Source organism: Neolamprologus multifasciatus, chromosome 22, assembly GCF_963576455.1.
Source record: "Neolamprologus multifasciatus chromosome 22, fNeoMul1.2, whole genome shotgun sequence".
Lineage (NCBI taxonomy): Eukaryota > Metazoa > Chordata > Actinopteri > Cichliformes > Cichlidae > Neolamprologus > Neolamprologus multifasciatus.
The window spans coordinates 24,639,371-24,654,243 of record NC_140459.1 but is presented as its reverse complement, the minus strand read 5'-3'; the positions used below and the strand labels follow the sequence as shown (position 1 = coordinate 24,654,243).

General features: G+C 40.5%; 1 protein-coding gene across 1 annotated transcript in view; it reads right to left on the bottom strand.

Moving 5' to 3' along the window:
* Positions 1–14,873, bottom strand: part of trit1 (tRNA isopentenyltransferase 1) — a 48,719-nt gene that overhangs the window by 23,193 nt on the left and 10,653 nt on the right. The window contains exons 2-4 of the mRNA XM_085148424.1: positions 4,911–5,051; positions 1,024–1,122; positions 480–637 (exon numbers count right to left, since the gene is read on the bottom strand). Of these exons, the coding sequence (XP_085004550.1) occupies positions 480–637; positions 1,024–1,122; positions 4,911–5,051 (398 nt within the window). The remainder of the gene's footprint in view (positions 1–479; positions 638–1,023; positions 1,123–4,910; positions 5,052–14,873) is intronic.

Here is a 14,873-nt window from a genome sequence, read left to right as displayed (position 1 = left end):
TCCACATGTACTATTAAGTTTTATTGAACTCCTTGTTCATAAGGCCTGGGAGGGTAAACTGAAATTACATAACAATCTGGTCAAATGAAGAGTACAATTTAAAAGTGGTGAGAATGTTCATTATTGCTGCACCAGGGGCATATCCTTCAGAAAAATGAAGACATAAAACAAGAAAAAATACAAATAATTATGAAGAACAAACAATCTCTCAATCCTTTTCTCACCAGGATACTTTCAAAGTGAGCTTTAAAAACAAACACACCAAAACTCTCGACCTGTTGAGATTTAAATCGAAACCAAACTTGTGGCTGTGTGCTCAGGTTAAGAGGAAAAGATCATCCTTACCAGCTCATATTAAAGAACTGGGTAACTTAACCTGAGGCCAGAGTGCATGCTACACATCAAGGAGCACAACACATGCCCCAACACAACATCCACATCACTAAAACTGACAGATTGCCCTTCACCAGCTGTATCACCTGGCTATCTTGCGCTTGTCATTTGGGTGCAACATGGCAGCCATATCGGGGTCCACCTCGGCCAGTCGTTTATGCAACTCAGCTCCTCCCAGTTTCTCGAGCTCGAGCTTCCTGTTCGGAGACCCATCCCCTCCGTCCCCCGGCTCCTCGTTCTCCTGCTGCGAGACAAGTTGTATTTGCAAAAGCTGCCCTCGAACACTGCCATTAAGCTCCTGCTTCCAAATCTTTAACACATTACAAGGTCCGTTTAGAGCGGTGCCTAGAGTCAGAAGTAATGTGCAATGAAAACAGAGATTAAGATGAGAAAAAGCACCCTTGGCAGTTTTATTAACAGTAAATGACTATGCAGCATGAAGAAATGAAACTAAAGTGAAATATTACATTATCTTCAAGCTGCGAAAGCTTAAGCACTCTGGCTTAATGTTGTTATCAAAAGTAAAATGGGTAAAGATAATAAGACATTTATACATTTAAGAGATTAACAGTACAAAAGACAGAAAGGACAGAGAGTGGTGTATTCAAGTTGAGCATCTATGACACTTACGCCGGTGTCCAACAGGACTTTCCACAGCAGAGACTCAATGTAATAGTTTGTTCCTCCAACAATGATTGGCAGTTTGTTCCTCTTGTGCATGTCATCTATGTTGGAACGTGTCAAGGAAGAAGTTTATCCCAGCGTATTTTGCATGACTTAACAATTCCAGGACATTGTTGTGCATTCATGTACATATGTACATGTAATACATGTAATGTAAAAATATCATTATTGTTTAATTGAGGTAAAAAGAGTGAATACATCATATTCCTAATGAAAACTTTAAGACCTGTGATGACTACATTATGAACCAGTATTTCAGGAATTCTGGGTTTTCCCTTTATGCTACTGTTGAAGTTAACAGCATCAGTAGTATTTCAAGCACTCAAATATTATTGGACTTAACGGGTGGATACGTAAATTTGTTTGTATTTTTATTTGTGCTGCCAAATATTAACACGTTATCACAGATTACGCCATCATCACGATTAACGTATTTTAAAAAACTAAATAAAAATTAACGCAATTAACGCATCTGGAGTGCAGAATGGCTCAAAATCCCTGAAATGTTTCCGTCAACGCATTTCGGGCAGTTTGTCCAAGTAGAGTTACCTTCGCACATGCGCAAATGGGCAGTTGATCTGGTAGTGATGGGCAGCTCAATATGGTAGATGATAATTGCACACTGGCCCCCTTGATGGGAAATTTGAGTATTAACAGACTAACAAGACGGAACAGTCGACCGACATAAAGTATTATGCACATTGTGCAAGAAGGAATTTTCTTTTTACCGAACACTTCCAGCTTAAAATATCACATTAACGCGAAGCACACGTTAGTCGGAGATGCTGCTAGCACTTTGGCTAACGTGTCACCCGGCTTGCGACAAACCAATCACGGAGCTTCGGGGGCTCATCATTAGTCTACCTCGGAAATATACTGACACAGTTACCAAGTGGATTGCACCAAACTGCAGACCTGTTAATGTAGTCGAGAACACGAGCTTTACATACATTTGGTTCCTTGTTTCAAGGACATGAAGTGACAGAGAGAGAGGATGAGTTTTTTGTTAACATGTTTATTGAACATCTTGAACATTCATGTTAAGTGCGTATATTTTCCCTTTTTTCTCGAGTCTGTTTGCTCATGCAAAATGAAATGCGATTAATGTAGAATAAAAATGAATGATATTTAATCGTGATTAATCAAAATTAATCCACAGTACCCCTGTAATGAATCTGATTAAACATTTTAATTGCTTGAGAGCACTAATATATATTATATATTAGTGAATACTTAAACTTTCTAAAAAGTTGTATTTCACATGAGAGAACCTGTGCTAAAAGACTGAAGAAAACTATTGAAATTCTCTTTGAATTTAAGCATACATCCTCTGTGTTGTTTCTGCATTTACTTCATTATATTGCATAAATGTCAGTTACAAGCTTAAATATAAAGTTGAAAAAATGTAATCGCAGCTAGGCTATTGATCAAGTAATTTCGATTAATTACAGAAAATTGTGCGATAGTAGTTAATTTTTTTAATCTATTGACAGCACAAATTTTTATGGTTAATATTGACAACAAATCTGAATAAAAACCTGACTTGTATCTATGTTGCTATTTTGACTCTGAACATTTGTAGCCATTATTCAGAGGAGGTTTATGTGAGAATCAAACAATCTGGTGTCTTAACTCAACACAAAATACTCTTAAATCAGCCAGCTCCTGAGTACAAAGGTCGTGCCCAATTTGATGTCCAATTGCCCCCATGCAGTAATAGTCCAGTAATCTCAGAGAGAGCAAATGGGCTCATGTTTCCTGTCTCCTGCACGCTCCAGGCCTGGATGATTCTCCTGACATCTGAAGTGTGAAATTTGGTTATGTCAGCTTTAAACGTCTTGTACGGTGTCATTTGAATAAATGTCCTCAGCCTAAAGATGTGGAGCTTTCCAATAAGGAAAAAAAAGCAAAAAATATGGTTATGTCTAGGAAAGAATTTAAAATCTGTGTTGCAGAACTTCTAGTCTAACGTAAGTCTTTCTTACCCCAGTAGGCCTCTCATGTCATGACCCATTACACCTCCTGACCCCCGGCTTAAGGATTCGGCAGACTATTTATGGTCTGCTGAATGTATTTCGGACTGTTGTGGAGAAAATATAAGCAATAAAAATGCTTCCACCTGGGCAACCTGAAACTTTTGAAAGACCAAAAAGTAGACAGCTTTGAAACAAATGTCAGAAGCTGTGATGAGTTGTAAACTTAATATTAGCAATTTAGTTCAGCTTAATCAGAATTATAGTGTCTCCTTTAATTTCCACCACTTGGGCAACAAAAGGCTGGAGGAATACTTTGGAACATAAGAGGTTAATTGGCAACAGGTCCGTAACATGATTGGGTCTAAAATGACTGTTTTAGAGAGGCAGAACAAGATTATTTACAAATTGTGGAATAATTTCAGAATAATAATCCTCAATGTAAAATTGTGACATTGTATATCTAATTTACCTTGCACAAAATCATCAAAACATTATGAGAATCTGGAGAAGTCTCTGTGAGCAAGGGTCAAAGCCAAACTAAATAAATAAATACATTGGATGCCTGTGATCTGCAGGCCTTCAGGTGATGCTGCGTTAAAAATTGTCATGAATCTGTCCTGGAAATCACTGCATAGGCTCAGTGACTCACTGTCACTGCGAACACAGCTCACCGTGCTATCCACAACTGCAGGTTAAAGCTCCACCGTGCAAAGAAGAAACCGCATGTGAACATGATCCTGCACCATCATCATCTTCTTTGGGGCAAAGCTTGTTTAAATTGGACTGAGGCAAAGAGGATCATTGCATTCTGTTTTTATTTAAATTCGTCCCACCTCTTTTGTAATTGTAACTGTAAAATAGAAAAGCATAACAGGTCCCCTTTCAAAAAAACCTGCAGGTCACACAGACAGAGCCTGTGTGCCACACCTTATTTCTTCTCCCTCTTTTTCTGTCGCATCTTCTCTCATCTTGCACCTTGCCTTCTCTCCCCTCCTCCCTCCTTCTGGTCGCCTACTTTCTCCACACTGGGATGATTAAATAAATACCCGACCAAACAAGATAAAGGCCCATCAGCCATCGTCACTCATCACTTGCAGAGGAGTGAGGGTGACTGCCGGCAAACAGCGAGGAAAATTAAGGGAGGAGAAAGCAGAAAGAGGGATGGGAAACTGAGCAAACAGAGCCACAGAGGAGGAGGTCCACAAGGAGAGAGTTTATGTGAACGGCATGTAGAGAGAAGGCTTGATGGCTGATGAAGAGTCATTACACCCATTAGGCGTCTTAACTATCTTGCACACTCCTTCCTCTTTTTCCTGATTTTCAGTTAAAATCCTCCAGCTCTACTAATCTGTATTCATCTCTTCCCGTTTCTCCCTCTTTCCCATCAGCAGGCTCGCGGTGCACTGAGCCTATTCTTGGAGCTACCGCATCCCCTCGCTGCGCTGGTGAGTGTGAGAGAGAGAAAAGCGAGTGTCTGTGTGTGTGCGTGCACCCCATCCTGATCTATTAATACCCTCTCTCTAGTTATCGCCTCCTCTCTCCACATCTGTGTGACGGCCAGTGTCTGCAGGAGGGTGTGACTGCCCAGACCGTGTGTAGATTTACCACAGAGACTCCTCTATAAATACAGTCTCTAGAGATCTCTCGCTTTTCATCTTCACTGCAACATCTGCAGCAAGACACAATGACAAAACAAGGATACGTGCACACTTACAAAAATCAATTACTAAGAGTGAAATCAGTTCTTTCTCTGCAGTTACTACTTGATAATTGGGGTGGGGCATTGTTGTAACATGCGGTAAGAGGTGTTATGGAAAACACTGCTCCCATGCTTTCACATGGCTCCAAAAAGGATATCAGTGCCACCGCTTTGTTCCTGAAGTCTACCACCGTGTAGGTGCTCACTAATGGGTCCACAAAGCCGATCATGTGATGTGTGCATTGGTTGCGCTCCTCAGCTGTCACCTTATTAGTGACAATGTCCAGGCCCTGGTACACCTGAAGGCACACAAAGAAAGGAATCAACAAGCAGGAAAAACTACCACATAAAATATAAATATAAATAATTAGCCATTACAAAAACCATTACAGGAGGTATTACAGGATAATTCAAAAGGTAAAGTTAAAATTCGTGGAAGATAATTAGTACTGCAGCATAATTAGCATTATTGAGGTTTCTTGTTTAGCGTCATGTGCACATTGCTCATGCACATACAACCACCGGTCTTGAGGGAAAAATGTGTGTTCCCTGACCAGTTGGCTGGTGGTTGCTGGAGGTTCTTAGGTGAAATAGGTTGTACCAAAAACCTCCTTGGGATAGCTTTGGTTACTATCAGACTGCTGCGATCACCTGCAGTTTGCATGGAAGACACCAACATCTCCACAAACACTGACTACTAACCTACCCTCAGTAAAGCTTGAAAAAGTGCAACACAAACTGGAAACTGAGAATGCAGCCAAAGTCATTCAAAAGGAACAACCTTGTACTCTGAAGGGAACAGTCTCTGTTTGCAGACAAGTAATCCCCCATGGAAACTACGATCAAATAGGGTAATCTGCCTGCGACCAAAACAAAGCACTGTACACCAGCGGTCCCCAACCCCCGGGCTATGGACCGGTACCAGTCAATGAGTCATTTGGTACCGGGCCACGAGAGTTGAGGCTCGGGTGTGAAATGTATGGTTTACGGGGTTTTATGTGTTTATATCATTATTTTTTTATTGTTTTTATCGTTAACTCTGTTTCTCTGGGTCTTTTCGTGCGTTATGAATAAAGCTTTTTTTTTGGGTACCGGTACTGGTTTTATTTTGTTGTATTTATCAGCGACACCTTAGAGGCCGGTCTGTGAAAATATTGTTGGACATAAACTGGTCCGTGGTACAAATAAAGGTTGGGGACCGCTGCTGTAAACCACTTTGCGACCAAGTTTGCTTTCATTGTTGATGACAATGACTCTATAAAAAGACAAACTTTTCTACATTCGTTAGATGGAAAACATACTTTTGTTCTTCATGAAGGTACCCATTTCAGATACTTGCTGTCCAGCTAAGTTACAGCTAGCCAGCTGACAGCATCCTTGTTGAGCAATAAATGTAACTCTGATTTTATATCTGACCTAGTACAAAAAAAGACATTTGAGGGTAGCTTGGGGTGAAAGACAATTTTTGAATATGGTCAAATAGTTTCACGTAATTACAGAGTAGTATTATGTTTAAAAACCCTAGGTAATAACTTCTAATGCTAAGAAATTGCTTGATAACCAATGCAGCAACTAGCTGGCTAACTTTAGCCTGCTTGCCCGCTAACATAATTAGCAAAATACTACATGACGCATAAGTGTTTGGTGGGGGGTCTTCTCCTAATTTGGAGTTTGTGTTATGGTCTGCATTGGGTACCAGTTGGTAATTAGTGGACTCCATTTCAAAGCTAACATTTGCTAGCATTGGTCACAGCTGACTTAAGGAGCAGGAGAAATGCAATGAGGCAAAGCACTGAAAAGCACCACATCACCACAGCCAAAGTCTCTCCCACAGAAATTAGTCCACAGGGTGTCGGAAGTCATAGTGAGAGTCTGGAAAGGTTTCTTTTTTTTTTAAGTTACTTTACAATCTATTCAGACATTTACAATAAAAGGGTGTGTTATGTAAAAGTTACATAGAGCATGCTGAAAACAGTATTTCAGGCTATATTATGTGCTGTAAGAACGCAAGTTTATTGAATGTTCTCAATCTGAGAAATTATAAAACCTAGGGCAACACAGTAAAAATAGCTTCTATAAAACAAATAGGGTTGGGGATTGAAATCTGGGCTAGTGTCTTTGCATGTGTCTTTCAATGTCAGAAGCTGGTCACAGGGCTATTAAGGGAAAGGAAGGATGAGTGCTGTCCGTCTTCCATGTCAAATTGCTCTGGCCATCCCTGCAAATTATGACACGCATCTCCCGTCAGCTTTACATCACCCAGCGATGGAGCTCCCTCTTGGAATGTGACAGCTGGGTGTCACACAGTTGTCCGTCATGATTTTCACACTCGTACAGAGTTGAGAGTTTTAGAAAGGGATATCTTGGGATACAGAGCACATTTCTTGCTAGGCTTCTCTTGTTAGAAGCCGTGTTCAGCCTTTTAAACTTCAAAGTCGTTTTCTCCAGCATTAAAATGTCTGAGATGATCACGCACATCAAAAGCTGATGCGCTCGCTTTCGGTGTTCATGTGCACTCCATCTGCAATTACTTTTACATGAACTGAGATGTTTTTAATTTGCACTGAATATGTTCACCTTCACATATGTTTGTACAAACCAATTATTTCCCCCCATTTGCAACTACAGTTCAGTTACAGAAGTCATTTGATGACATAATATCTAATGTTTCTGGATCACAGAATAAGGAAAAAAAGAAACTTGAATCCATTGCACAAGTGGGAGGGAAATTGGAGTGTATCAATAAGCTCGGTAATAATCAGACACAAAAAAGAGACAAAAGATCAAGAGATGATTACAACCGGATCAAGTCATAAAATGCCCTGAAAGAAAAGTAACTCATGATATTTATCGTTCAGCAGAGTTGGAGCTCCTGAATGATGCAGTTTGGTTTGCTGTTCCTTAGAGAGTTGTCAGGTCTAATAGTATTTAACATTTGAAAGTTTTTTTGGGGAATTACTTTAAGTGAAGGAAATTTGTCCTGTCCTGGCTGACCATGCTGCAAGCCCAGACACAGTTAAAAATGTCATTTTAATGGGTTTTCAATTGAGCTAATGTCCATTTAGGTTCTCAGTCATCTAGGTCATGGTAGTCTGAGTCCTTGAAAAGAGAGCAACCTTCAGGTTAGAGAAGATGTTTAACCTCTTATTATCCGAGGAGTTTCTTGAGCTCCAAAACAACTGATGGAACCTGAAGTCCCAGGTACTTAACCCCTAGTGTGGTTGTCTCCTTGGAGGTCGTCCTGGGGGCCAAGATGTTAAACGCTAACGCTGCCCAACCTCACCATCACACACCCCACCATTATCTTCATGCACCTGGAAAGGAATCTCAAGACTGCGCTATAGGTGGGTGATAGCTGGTGCTCGACGATCTCTGTTGAATGATGGTCATTCACAGTGGGCGTACATGACCTCCTTTACGCTTGAGTAGAATTACGGGGAAGGCATTCGGCATCTACCTGCAGCGAGTATTTGTTGTCAGATGGGGGCAGTGGCAAAAACATCTGACACAACCGGTCTAGCTTACAAACAGCTAAAGTTAAAGCGAATGTTAAAAACAATAAAGCGTCTACTGCGGCCACTGTTTTTGCTTTTCACAATGCTTCTCTGGTCCCCGATGAATGCCGCTGGCGCTCCCCTTCTTTATTACGACCTACTTATCAAACAACCAGCATTCAACCAACGCATAGGCCATCTGCACCCAACAACATGTGGTGGGAATTTTGGACGACTACACGGGAGCACGTTTGTGGAGGGTGAAAACCCCTTTCTGCATGCTGTCCCAACAAAAACCTGAACGCAGATGGACCACAAATTGCATTCAGGAGTGCTTGGTGGGACAAAGAGTACTCTTTGACTGCCACTGGAAGGTAAACTTGGGGTGATCAGGGCATATATTCCCTCTAAAGCAGAGGGGAAAGAGAAGAAAAGGGAATAAAGAATGCATAGGCTAGTGTATGGATGATTGATGAACTCTTGAAAGATACGTTGACTTTTCACATAAGTATCAGATAAACTATATATACTATATGTCTTTGTATACAAATAAATTCATCCATAGTTCTGACTTTCTTATAAGACAGAAAAGGAGAAAAATAAAATGTAAAAATGTTACAAAATAATGACCCAAACCCAAATAAAGGACACTAACATATGAGATTTATTTAAAAAAAATGACCAATCAAATAATTTGCCATTAAAGTGATTATTTCTGTTACCTATTTCCTATACTTCTGAGCTGTCTCATCTTTTCTTACTACCCAGTCTATCACCTCCCGACTCGCTGAATAAACATTCTACTCATAAAACGTCCAACTCGTTCAACAGCGAATCTTTGGTTTTGTAACGTTCATCATTTTTCACGGCAGGAAAAAACTGCTCCCAAGTGAACGTAAAGAGTGACTTTATCCATTTGTCCATTCATGCTAAACAAATAACACTTGTGTGTCCATTTGGGAGGGTGCTTTAGTCTTAATAGCTGGCTGTCTGCTTTGATTAAAGGCTGCATTTTCCTATGCTGAAATACTGAATAATAGTGTGTTTCACCAAGATTTTATTTATATATATTTTTTGAACTCAGACTTCTGGTTTTATGTGGACAGGATTTAGGTCTACTGGTAATTTTTGACTTGAAAGGGTTTCAACAAAGTTTTCCTGGCATCTTCAGGGGGATTCACTTTCTGAGCCACAATCACATACTCTGAATGGATGACAGTAGACTACACACAGATGCTGTGCAGAAGACGTGGCCTCAGGGCTGTATTTATATGATAAAGTGGTGATGGTGTTTGGGAGGAATGATATTAGCCACCACCGCTTCTGTCTTACGTGAAAGCTTGTTTGCCATATATGTACTGTTCATCATCAGCGGACATATACACCACTACTGGTATACCAACGTGTGGCAACGTAAAGGCAAAGCCAACTCTGAGTATCTGAACATCTGCAATGTGTGTTAGGCAACCACATCTTAAAGTCTTTGGAAATCTGCTATAGGGTCAGAATACCATTTTTCCCAAAGCCATTCCTTCCTGATAACCACACCGATTTATTGGTGAGACAATATTAGCCATTTTCCGATCTATCAGTGGCTGGATTTATAACAACCGATAAACCAAAATTTAAAAAGTAAAGAAGAGATGGGAGAAACACCCCCAATCCAAGTTTTGAGTGTTGGCACGCCACAGTTTGCCCACCAGAGGGAACCAAGCAAGAATCAGGCAAAGCATAAACAAGTTTAAAAAAAAAAAAAACCTACACATTACAAATGTTCGCGAGTTCTTGTAACTGGACACACTCATTAAATAAGGTAGAAATAAGGAAGTGAAACAACTACATTCTAACTTCCTTACCTTTGCAATTTTTAGAGTTTTGGGGCTGTTTTTGTTTCCATTTAATTGCATCTGTAAGCTGTATTCATAAGCGCATCTCAATAACTAGCTTATTGCATGATGATGTTTCCAATCGTTTTGCATTATTTTGGGGTAAAATATTCCAAATCTACTCGTCGTATATTGTGATTTTCACCCAGTCAGATTAAGCTCAGAATGATTAAGTCAGCACAAACCAAAGTTTGCTGTTTTGTAATATCTCAAAGTTGTTTTTCTTTTTAGGAAGTATTTTGTGGTGCACGCCTTGCCCACATCCTCTTGAAACCTGCCTGACATTGCTACTAAGCATCTTTTTGTATTCCTGTAGCATTCAAAGTCAGCAACAAAATACAACTGTTTATAACTTGACATACACTACACGTGTTAATCAATAGAGCTGTACAGGCTATTGATCAAATCCTCTGTCAGAGCCTGTGTGTATTGCGTGTACCTCTCAAAATGTTCTTCATCCAAAAGAGGGGAGCAGTGCAGGGCAGAACAACCAAGGCAGATAAATTATTTACGGCTTCTCTGCACGACACCACCCTCAGCCAAGCGAGAGTTGGATGCAAGAACGGATGGAAGGATGGATGGATAGATGGATGAAGGATATGAAGAGCATATCAAGGAGGATGAAGATTTAAAGGGGTTTCTCTTTTTTTGGAAGGACAACAGCTTTAGAGAGATGAAAGGAGATGAACGGGCAGAAGAAGAGACAGAACAGCGCTGTGTACTTGTTACAGAGAACAGGATGCTCCCTGACAAATTTGCACACATTATCTACCAGCAGCCTTCCTGCTCTGTCTCTGACAAACACACTCACACAGATTGTACCGAGAGGAGACAGGATGATGGTTAGAAGGATGGCAGCATGAATGGTGAAAGAAAGACCGATAGATGCTCAGAGAGACAGCTGGTATTTCTCTGTGTGTATAGTAGATAGAATTATAGAGAAAGACATACAGGGATGGCTGTGTGTCTCATTTTGAGCCGCCCCACCTAGCATATTAACACAACTTTGTTAGTCACATGGTGAAAAAACCAAAGACAACTTTGAAACAGCTCTGTATGGTCTATTTAGCATCCCCCCTGCTTTCAGTAACATCGCAGGCTCTCTATCATATATAGAGAGCCTTGCCCTGCGCTCAGTGAATCTGCGTTCGACTACTCTGCCTAGGCTGCACTGTCGAGCGCAGATCCACTGAGCGCAGCACAAGCTAGCAAGACAGAAGCTAAGCTCGTTGCAACATGACAAATTGAACCTCCCCCACCCTCATTCAGATCTGGCGTTTGGAACTATTTTGGTTTTCATGTGAAGTATGACCCTGAAGGTAAGCGCGTCATGGACTAAAGTAAAACAGTATGTTGGATGTGCCACGCAATGCTCAGTTACATTGGTGGGAACTAGTGCGTTAGCGCAGTTTGCTCGTTAACGTGTTGACGCCGTCCAGCCCCACACACGGGGCGATCCGCGGTAACTCGTTAACAGAGATTTGCGGCGTTATGAGGTTAATGTCATTTTAATGAGATTAACGCTGACAGCACTAGTGGGAACACAACCAATATGACTGCACATTTACTCCGACAGCATCCTAGTGCAAAGACAAGTGGAAGCAGACAAAAACAACAAGCACGCATGCTACAAACTTTACCCGAGTCATTTAGACAGCCGTTAGCACATGATTCTCCTTATGGGGACCTGATATGTTTAATATGCTGCTGAGAATATAGCCCAGAAGAAGCGTATAGTATAGCTTTTATTTTGGAAAGAGCCATTTCTCTGTAATAAACTCTCTTTTCCAAAGATGAGTGATTTCTCGATCAGATAAATTTTTTTATTACTTTGTTTCAGCAACATTAAATTTAAAAACTGTACTTTTGAGTTAAAATATATATTTATAATTTTAATAAATGACAAATTAAAAAAGCATGAACATTTTTTGTATCGAAAAAATATCGAACCGTGACACCAAAGTATCGAACCGAACCGTGAATTTTGTGTATCGTTGCACCCCTTTTTATTTATATATATATATATATATATATATATATATATATATATATATATATATATATATATATATATATATATATATATATATATATATATATATATATGAATGAAGTGAGTTTCTGCCATCCATTCATTCAAAAACACGTGATGATTCTAATTTTGCCTTAAAGAGGACAAAGAGACCCAGAGAGCAAGAGCTGGCAGACGTGTAGTGTAAACAAGAAAAAAGAGAAAAGAACTGCTTGAATGGAAGATATGAAGAGAAGGAAAAACAATTTGAGGGGGAGCTGCAAATGAGAGGAAATAAAATCAGAAATAAATTAAGACTTCCAGTCGAGGCGGTGGAAATGAGCTACAAATTGGAGCGATGCTCAAGCTCAGAGTCATAAAGGAATCAAAGATAAAAATCAACACGCCTAATCGTGTTTACACGTCTTCTGGAGGAAACTGGAAGAAGATGTCACAATAAAATTGAGATTGGGTGACTAGCACAATCGGGCGCCTTCTTTAAGAAAGCATCTGAAATGATGGGGGGGAGAAAAAAAAATCCTTTATCAGCTGGCTTGGAGAGAGAAAAGGAGAGGCCGCTGTTAGAGAAACAAAAGGCTGACGAAAGGTAAAGGATAGATTTGAGGTGAGCAAATTGTTTGCCTGCAGCTAATGCTGGTCACATCTCACACCAGCTGAAGACCACACCAGAAAATCCTCTTTGGAGTTTTATACTCAAGTCCAGCATCTTCGTAGAAACGACCACATCCACACTTTCCCGCTACTTATAAAGAGATCACTGTGATTTTTACTCCAAACCGTCCCAGTGTTAGATCACCCTGCATCACACACACAAACGTGCACACACTATAAAGGGCATTTTCTGAGAAGTTGCTGATGAAATGTTTCACATATTGCACTCCTCACTTTCAGCTTTTCCAATTTCAGATGTCATAATTCACGCTGATGCACTTCAATGGAAACCCAGCTAATGTGGGTTCAGCTGCCTACTCCTTCCTGCCTCGTTTTTAAATGGATGTGAGCATGTGGCTTGTGTGTGAGTAGGACAGGGGAGTGTGTGTGCGAGCTTGTATGTGAGACAATGAGCTCAGTGTTCGAGCTCTGCGGAGCCTGCAGCCGGACTGCCTGGCCAACCTTATGCCCTGCACGAGACAGCTGTTCCTCTGCCACATAAAGGCAAAGGGGAGGTGCACGGGCAAATGAAAGAGGGCAAAAAGAAAACAGAGAAGGGTGAGGAAAGAATAAAGAAACACACACACAATCACTCGGTGAGACACAAAATAAGACACACAAAGAGCAAGAAAGGGGTGAAGAGAAATGAAACAGACCTTTCAAACTACTGTTGGACCGATGTAATGACTTTAAAGTATTGGCATTTCAATAATGTGCTCGCAGAATTTCACTCTGTAATGATAGCTGCCGGAAAAATGAAAATACAGACATTTTCCAAATTTCCCGGGAACGCACAACTCAGATCCACTGAATTTGTTTCTGTGGCAGGAATTAATCTAAATTAGATGAGTCCATTTAGGAGCAAATGATGGATAAAGCTCATCTTGGTAGTTAAAAGTCTAATTTTCACTGTGTAGCATGGCCCGACTCCGCTCACTCTTTTTCTTTTTTTTTTTTTGGAAGCACCTCACTTAAAGTTTGAGGCAAGCATAAAACAATACTAAAAAGCTTACATGAAAACACTCCAGACTGCTCACTGGCAAGTGAGAGCAATCAAAAAGCAATGTGCAGCACTGGACATCAAACCCTGCTTCTGTAATTACTCGTAAGTATAAAGAATTGATCCATTTAAATACTCAGGATTGAACCCCAGTTCGTGGAAGCTGCCATGTTGCCTGCTGTATTGAATACAGTGGCCGAGATGAACATCACTGTTCCACCAATCATGTTTTATGTAGAGGGTGGCTGTGTATGACACACTATGTACCACCATGGTACAAATTTGTATCTGCAGCTTCACATTCTGGATATGAAAGATAATAGCTATGTTTTATCATCTTTCACCAAAGAAGTGAAAACCTGAGAGAGCACAACCAGCATCTGGATAACACGTCATCCTCTTCCTCCTCATCTCAAACCTCATCTCCTGAAATGAAGTTAAGGCTCTAACAAATGGGCATAAACATCAAGATAATGTTGCACTTACATATTGTCAGCACATTAAACATGTGACCCTCCCGTCTCCTAACAACAGACAAGCGCTGAATAAAAAACAAGAGCAGAGGATCATAAGCTAACATTATGCCAGCTAATGTTAGGCTTGACCTGTGGCATTCCATCAGGAGAAGCTAAATACAGACATAAGTTAATGTACCAAAGTAAATCAGTCTCTTTCCTTTCCTTCTTGTGGCCACAATCTGATTTGTTGCTGAAAGCTACGCTTACTTTTTGCTTATAGGATGCTGTAGCTGTCTCTGTTATAAAGGCATGTTCATCTCCCACTAACAATGACTGGAGCTGCGCAAGTTGAGAGGCCCGCGGCTTTTATCTGGTGAATGCGAGCCACAGATACAGAAAATGTATACACCACAAAGCAAAAGCATATGAAGCGCACCTTAAATTACTATCTGATGATGTGCCAATCACAGCTGTTCCATGCTTAAAATTTCCCGGATGTAGTCTCAAAGTGAAAAATTCCTTTAAAAGCCAGACATACCAGAGATAACAGACCATAAAATTCAAAAGCCTGACGCAGTAGAGGGCAAAGAGCTCGTCACT